At 28.8% G+C, this 7,856-nt stretch overlaps 1 protein-coding gene across 1 annotated transcript in view; it reads right to left on the bottom strand.

Moving 5' to 3' along the window:
* Nucleotides 1-4,282: 4,282 nt before the first annotated feature.
* LOC119666958 (probable cytochrome P450 313a4) overlaps nt 4,283-7,856 on the bottom strand; it is a 13,406-nt gene continuing 9,832 nt past the window's right edge. The window contains exons 8-14 of the mRNA XM_038076237.1: nt 5,922-6,082; nt 5,678-5,863; nt 5,546-5,615; nt 5,328-5,445; nt 5,015-5,269; nt 4,537-4,957; nt 4,283-4,473 (exon numbers count right to left, since the gene is read on the bottom strand). Coding sequence (XP_037932165.1) covers nt 4,313-4,473; nt 4,537-4,957; nt 5,015-5,269; nt 5,328-5,445; nt 5,546-5,615; nt 5,678-5,863; nt 5,922-6,082 — 1,372 coding nt within the window. The 3' untranslated portion in view covers nt 4,283-4,312. The remainder of the gene's footprint in view (nt 4,474-4,536; nt 4,958-5,014; nt 5,270-5,327; nt 5,446-5,545; nt 5,616-5,677; nt 5,864-5,921; nt 6,083-7,856) is intronic.

A 7,856-nucleotide genomic window follows, 5' to 3' on the forward strand; every position in this document is an offset into this window, starting at 1 on the left:
TTTCGATTTTTTTAATAAAAAATTCTTTTCAATTTAAAAGGTTTTTCGTGTTTTATTGGTTAACGCAAAATTGAATTGTTTGCATTTTTAAGCGTTTGATTAACATTTCAGTATTTGCATTTTTGACACAAATAAAATGCTTAAAGTGCTTTTATTTATAACGTTTAATGTTATTTCATTACCAGTACCAACTGAAGGTATCTATGATTGTCTTTGAGCGTAAATCAGTTTTCTTTTGTTCAAATATTAAATAATGTATAGGTGTTATAACTGCTGTTATTGGTTTCTTACGTATATTAAACAGCAATATCACAGATTTTTGAAACTGAATTTTAAAGTAATCATTTTGAGTTATTATATTAAAAGATATCGATAACGTTCAATCTCATTGTACGGATTATATAGAAACCAATTTAGTCTGACACAAACCAATTATGTAACTAAATGCATTAAATTGAGGATTTCTGTATAAATCTGTGTTTTAGTTCCAATAAATTTAGTAATATGCTTTGAGCAGAATAAGAATTGCATTATATTCACAACAATTCAAATTTTAACATAATTTATTACAGTAAATTATTAAAAATCGTAATACTCGTTAAAACACAATAAGAATTGCATTGCATTTACAACAATTATCAAAAAACATAATATATGTCATACATAATAACCAATTACAATTAATAAAATAATTGCCATTTACTGCAATAAATAACATACTAACATAATTATTACAATAAATAATGTTTAACAACATAATTTTTATTTATTATAATAATTCGCATTTATGAATTATATGACATTCATTAAGATATATATTTATATATTATTACATTACATTATTATTATTATTATTTGAATTACTCACAGTCAGGTGACTGGTATTAATGTATTTCGAGTCATTGACCAAAGGGTATACGCTCTGTTGGAGTGTAATCCAAGTTTTACACGCTTAGCCGATTATTTCCCTCATTATGTTCCGTTTTTTGCATTTGGGGTATGATTAATGGTTTTTTATTTAAATGTGTAATTGAAATTATTGTTGTTTACGGGACTAGTCCTGTGGAGCTTATTATTATTGGTAGTATTTTTACTTCATCTACGTCTAGTGAATTTTTAATATATTGTGCTAATTGTTGGTATTTACTTACTATTTTATTGTTATATGTGTCTTGAATATTGTTATTAAGGGGAACTGCAAAATCTATTATGTGTGCTCTTTTATCCTATTTATTTATTATGATCATATCAGGTCTGTTAGGTATTTGTGTGCTTTGTATTGTGTTTGTAAGAATGGACCGGTTCCAGTATATTGTGATTTGATTAGCATTTATCAGAGGTTCCGGGTTGTATTTGTACTATGATTTCTCTACATTAGCTATTTTTAGAGTTTGCAGGATATTAATGTACACTATTTTTCCCATATTGCCATGGCGTTGTTTGTATTTTGTACTTGTTAGCATTGAGCAACTATTTATTATGTGCGAAATCGTCTCTGGTGCTTGAGTACATCGCCTACAGCTGTCGTCTGTTAGATTTGGTGTTTTTAATATGTATTTTACATAATTTCTTGTTTTAATTATTCCGTCTTGAATAGCCAGGATATAGCCTTCAGTTCCTGGAAACATTATTCCTATTGTGAGCCATTTATTTGTATATTCCATGTCTATATGTTGTTTTTCCATTTCGTTTGGGTGCTTGCCATGAATAATTTATGACTTCCAGGTTGTAACTAAGCTGTTTATATTAATCAGATTTGGTTGAATGTTATTTTTCAGATTAAGGGGTGTAAGATTGTCATTTGCTTATATTAAAGATCTATACAGGTTTGTTGTTTGGGCTATTTTGTAAAAGTAATTTCTTAGAGTTATTGTTTGCTGTTGGGTGAGCATTTCAATGTTTTTTATTCCTCTGCTTTCAAGTTTTCGGGGTACATTTATTCGCTCTTTTGAGGCTTTCGGGTGGTGGTAATTAAATTTAGTTAGTGATGTCCTTACGATCGTGTCCAATTTTTGCATATCAGTGTCCGACCAGTTATTATTATTATTATTATTTACTGCATTTACTGTACTTTTTATTATAATAACAAATTTCATTTCATATATTACAATAAATTCTATTGATAACAATAAATAACATTTTTACAAAGGGCATAATACTTTTTTTAACACCATGATAGATAGTATTCTAAAAATAATTCCACGCTTAATGATGCATGCTTTTTTAGTTTGTAATGTTATTTTGGGTAAATCTATATTGTATAGCTTATTATTAGAAAATGTTTTAACACATTTTATAACGCTATCTGGTAATATACGAAGTATTTGATTACATTATTTTATCAGAAGAAAAATTTTCAACAATGATATAAAAAATTAATTATAGAGCTAACCGTTTTATAAATCCCATACAAAAACTACATGAAAATACATCCACACTAAACTTAAATTAAAGGTATTAAAATAAATTTCAATGTAGAATTATACACGTTTATGTCTGCAATGCAATCCCTGCACCTACAAAACTTTTTACAATTATTCTTGCGCATATTTTCCCCCTTTTGAGAATTTGATTGCAGTCCAATTGCCCATTTAAACACTTAAAGTTGACACACCTCACTCAACTGGTAGGAAGACATTTACCTTGTTTGTTCTACCCACAAATGTTGGTAAAAATTTTTCTTGAGAGTAGGTTTACACGTATGTGAGTACATTTTACATTTAATTGTTAATTGTACTTTTCTGGTACTTTAATACTAATTTGCTCCATTTATTTCAACTTTTTTTATAATTTTGATTTGTGTTGATGTCATCTTTCCACTTGGCTAAATTTTTGATCCAATAAGTGATGGTTTGCGTCTAACAATGGAATTAAAACGGTCACCTATATTGAAAATCGGCTTTTGAGTATATTTAAATTCACTCCGTATTTTCATATATGTAATAAAAAAATTAAATGTGAAAAGTGATTAAATAATAATTAAAGAGTTTTTTAAGTGATTAAATATCATTTTGAAAACCTAAACATATCGACATATACTTCAAATAGTAACCATTTAAATAATTTACAAACAAATTTATTATAATTTTTGATTCTTCATGGATTTAACATACCATATTTTAAAAAGATTTTTATTTGCTTAAACTGTCTTATCAAAAAGCCAAAATATATATTTGCGGAAACAAAAACTTCTTAAACAAGGGTGCGTTAGGTTGAACTGGCGGCCTAACATACCAAGGTCTATAAAAAATGAACACGGAATAAAGTTTGTTATGCTACCACTGTTTAAAACGTTGCTTATACGCTAGACCAACTAAACCACTAATACAAGTATAAGGACCATAACGGTCTGCGCATTGACAATGAGGAAAAAAGCACTTCTCCCCCCTTTTGATCCAAGTGCGCCAACATGTTAAGTCACTAAACTTCGTGATGTCGTGAATATTGAACAATCACATAAGATAAAACACAGTTTCGTTGTCTTCTGGAAAGCTACTGCTGCGACGAAAGTCGGCAGTAGATGAGTCTCAGTATATGGTTCCGTAGTGACCCATCAGCCACTGCATTCCCATTGTGCTCAATAGTTTCCAATTTTGTTAAAGCAGATCCCTGATTTGTTACCTGACAAGAATTTTTATCGTATTTTTAACTATAAATTAATATTTTTCTTGATGACTCAACCGTTGCAAGTAACACAGCGATGTCTACTGAATAAACTACAGAGAACCGCGTCCTTGATTTGGCAAGCTCGTCCACCCTGCAGTTTCCGGAGATGTCCACAGGGACACAGGTGCATGTACCCATATGATTTGGAAATTAACATTACTAAACTAACAGAACAAAAATAACACTGATATTTACTATTTTCGCTCTCACAAAACAACTAAAAAGGTGATCAACAGCAAAGATAATGAAAGAGAAGCAAAACATGTTAAACGGTACATCTAATCTAGATTTGGTTAATATCTATGAATATAAAATAAATTTAGATATGAATTTAAGCACAATGCATATTTCTATCTGCATTTAGTAACAAGACTTTTCCTAGCCTAATTATTATCTGCTTTAATATTAAAGATTTTAAAATCTGGTCCATACTAAGATTTAAAGTAGAACGTAATTCTAAAACCGACATATGAAAAATGGATTTCGTTGGCCACGTATTAAATAAAATTTAATTTTATTTATAATTATATTTTATTTATAATTTTATTTTATTCAATTTAGTTTAAATTTTATTAATCACAAATAGACTTCATGAATTTTACTCATATGGTGTACATACCATACAATTTATAGTATACTATAACATTTATGACCTCATACGAATTCTTAATCCGGGTTCCTCTAAAAATTTTAATGCTATTTGATTTGTGAACCTGATGTTTTCGAATTTAAAATCAGTTTCAAATTTAAAGTTCCGAATAAGTCCACTTAATATGATTTTCATTGAGAACATTGCATATCGTAATCCTGTAAACAACACATAATAAACTAATCTACATGTACATTTCACATAGCTTTATCAGGGCTTACCTATGCAGTTCCTACTACCTTTTGAGAATGGAATAAAAGCACATTTTTGAACTTTTCCGAAGTTCTCAGCTGAAAAATGTTCTGGATCAAACTTATTTGCATTTGGACCCCAAATATCGGTTCGTCGATGAAGATGCAATATTGAGATTAGAATTTGTGTATTTTTGGGAAATACATCTTTACCAACTTGTGTATCTTTTGTAACATGTCGTCCGATTATTGAAACAGAGGGAGCAAGGCGAAGTGTTTCATTTATTACACAATCCAAATATTGTAACTGATCTAACTGATCAAGCTCAGCATTAAAGTTTTTCTCAGGAAATACGTCTAAAACTTCTTCAAAAAGTCGCTGCTGGATTTCCGGGTGCATGGCTAACATAACAAGAGCAGAATAAATGGCACTAGCTGTAGTCTCAAATGCCTACAATCAATGAAGAATTGTAAATATATTAAGTATAAATAATTTACGCGTACTCACTGCTCCAACAATTGTATTTGATTCACTTATTATATCATTCCATGTGAATAGTTGCTGTTTGTATAGTTTTATTGCTTGATCAATAAATATTTTTGGCTCTTTTTTTATAGAATGGTCTGCAAGATCATTTTCATTATTAGTGAATTCATTTTCTTCGTTTGTAAGCAAGAAATCCTTATTACTGGACATGTCATCTTTAGTATTTGTAGTACTCTTTTCTGCATTAGCAGTTTTAGAAAGTTTTTCGTGAATCAACTGTAACATTTTAAGCAAGTTTTATCTTTTCTGTGAAGGAATTAGAATAAATACTAACATCTTCGACGAACTGGTATGAAAATTTTTTAGCGTTTCTAAATTTCGAAAACAACTCCATTATGAAATCGAGTTTCATCAACGAAAGTAATACACTAATTGTTGTATATTCCATTATGCTGTACATATGAGATTAATTATTTATTTATTTATTATTTATTTATTTATTATTAATTTATTTCCATAAAAATACAATATATGTCTAGTTAAATAACTTACATACAAATGTTATTGGCTAAATCATTAGAAATCTGGTTACCTTTGTGCATGTACTTGCCCATAGTTGTTTCTGAAGTCAAATGGTTTATTTAATCATCGTTTTCTAATGTCAATAGTTCAACAGTTTTATACCTGCAGTTATTGTCAAAGTCATTGTTTGTATAGCATTCAGTAAATTATGTTCCTTGTTGTCTACCAGTTCGCTACACTTCTTAATTATATTATTCTTAGCTTTATTAAATATTGGAAAGAAACTCATAAGCACTTTATTTGCAAAGGCAGGATTTATTAGCTTGCGATTCTTCGACCATTCATCAACTATAGAAAAAAATATTTTTTAACTATTAGATTTCAAAATACTTTATTATAGTAGTACCTCTACTTGTAATAAGACCACCTTTAAAGGCACAACGAATAGGATGATAAATACTTTCTGCTTTGTTAAGAAGTTCTGGAGAGCGCAAAACATTTGTAATAATATCTGGATCTGCAGTCAGTATGATTGGAAACCATCCAAACCACAAGCAAAGAGTATAACTTTTACAATATTTAAAAATATAACTAAGATCTGATGTTATATCTTCAAAAAGCAGATATATTATTCCTTAAACAAATTTAGTTTTCTATTAATATATTATACTCACTGTCCAAGTTCCGTATTCCGTATAAGGAACCAATTATTGGGAAACCATATAATACCGGGAAACTTAAACCGTATTTATATATGTTTCTTCGCGTCCATATCCAATGAACCCACAATATAATAAAACCGGCCAGAAACACATATTTAACAACTTTATAGTTTTCTAGTGATTCCATATTTAGTGATAGCTTAACAAACATCTATTCCCTCGAGCGAAAATAGAATAATAATCCAAATCATACTCTGTTACTTATATTATATTCGAAAAACACTGTTGTAATCGGTTTCTTCGATTAAGAAAAAAGGGGTGAAATTTAATGTGACGAAAGGTGTTATAGGTACTATATATTTATTTGTAATTGCTTATAATTAATTAATAAAAAAAATTAAATCTAAGAGAGTAATTTTATACATAAGTATTAAAAAATTCGAGTTGATTGTAAAGGAAAATAAAATAATTTCTTAAAATGCTGATTTAAATTACGGATATATAAATTCTATTGCAAACTACGCAAATGTATAATGAGCACAAAAAAGGTTTAATATACCTTCTTTATATATTAATAATAACTCAGCATAATCATAATGGAAGTCGAAAGGAATAACTTTTTTAATAAAATTACATTTAGATTTGTTCAGTGTATCGTATTTTAACACAAAATCTTAAATTCGTAGGCGTAGGTATGTTAGTATTGTCAAGTTTTAATTTCTTGTTGAAATTTATTCAAACTAAATCCAATATTTAATCAACATAGGTGAAAAAATTTAAAAATGGTGCGCCCATAAGCTTAAGTTTTTATCAGGATAAACCAGTGACACACCAGTAGGTCTCGAGATCTTATAAATACGGTATACAATAGTTTCGACAGAACAATCCCAACTAAGTTCCATGTCATTCTATAATCTAGAGCATTATTACCGTATATACTTCCAATCTGAATGTAGCGAAAAGAGTGATTTAATATATCATAAAAATGTGGTTAGCGTTGATTGAGAGGAAGGAAAGCATTTTATTTATTATTATACTACCATTTTAAAACAATAACAGAATAATTTTATTAGTGCTAAACTGTGATTTAATAGTGAACTTTCTTGTAATCCAGGTAAAGGAACTCTATCCATTCTTATGAACAGCATGAAAAAAAAAAGACAACTCTATTGGGAAAGGCTAGCTATCGTCCAGCAAATCCTTAAAAAGGTTCATCAAGACATTTTTTTTATTACAATTAGTAGTACTAATTCTCTGGATTTTCACCGGTGTAATATGTTGTTAGTATTGAAAGAGTACAATCAGTTTTAAGTCTTTGCCATACTATTTTCTAAATAAAGAATTGTGAGTTAATTTTTTTAACCAGAACACGATAATCATATGAAATATATTTGTTCCAAGTGACTTTCTGTTTTATACAGAAGTAATGTTTCAAATGTTGGATTTAATACTAGCCTTTATTATATTTCATATCAGTTGTAGCTCAAAGGCTGTTCATTAAGATGAGTGTCGTCGATTAATTATGTATAGTGCTTGATTTTATATCATATCAAATGTAAAATTACTGAAGAAGCAAAAAGAAGTAGCTTAGACTCTGCTCAATATCATAATTGAAGCCGACAGCAATAGTCGATTTAAGATATTCGACTATTAACTACAACAATCAGAGCAACTGTGCT

The sequence above is a fragment of the Teleopsis dalmanni genome, chromosome 1 (genome assembly GCF_002237135.1).
Source record: "Teleopsis dalmanni isolate 2A chromosome 1, ASM223713v2, whole genome shotgun sequence".
NCBI classification, from domain to species: Eukaryota; Metazoa; Arthropoda; class Insecta; order Diptera; family Diopsidae; genus Teleopsis; species Teleopsis dalmanni.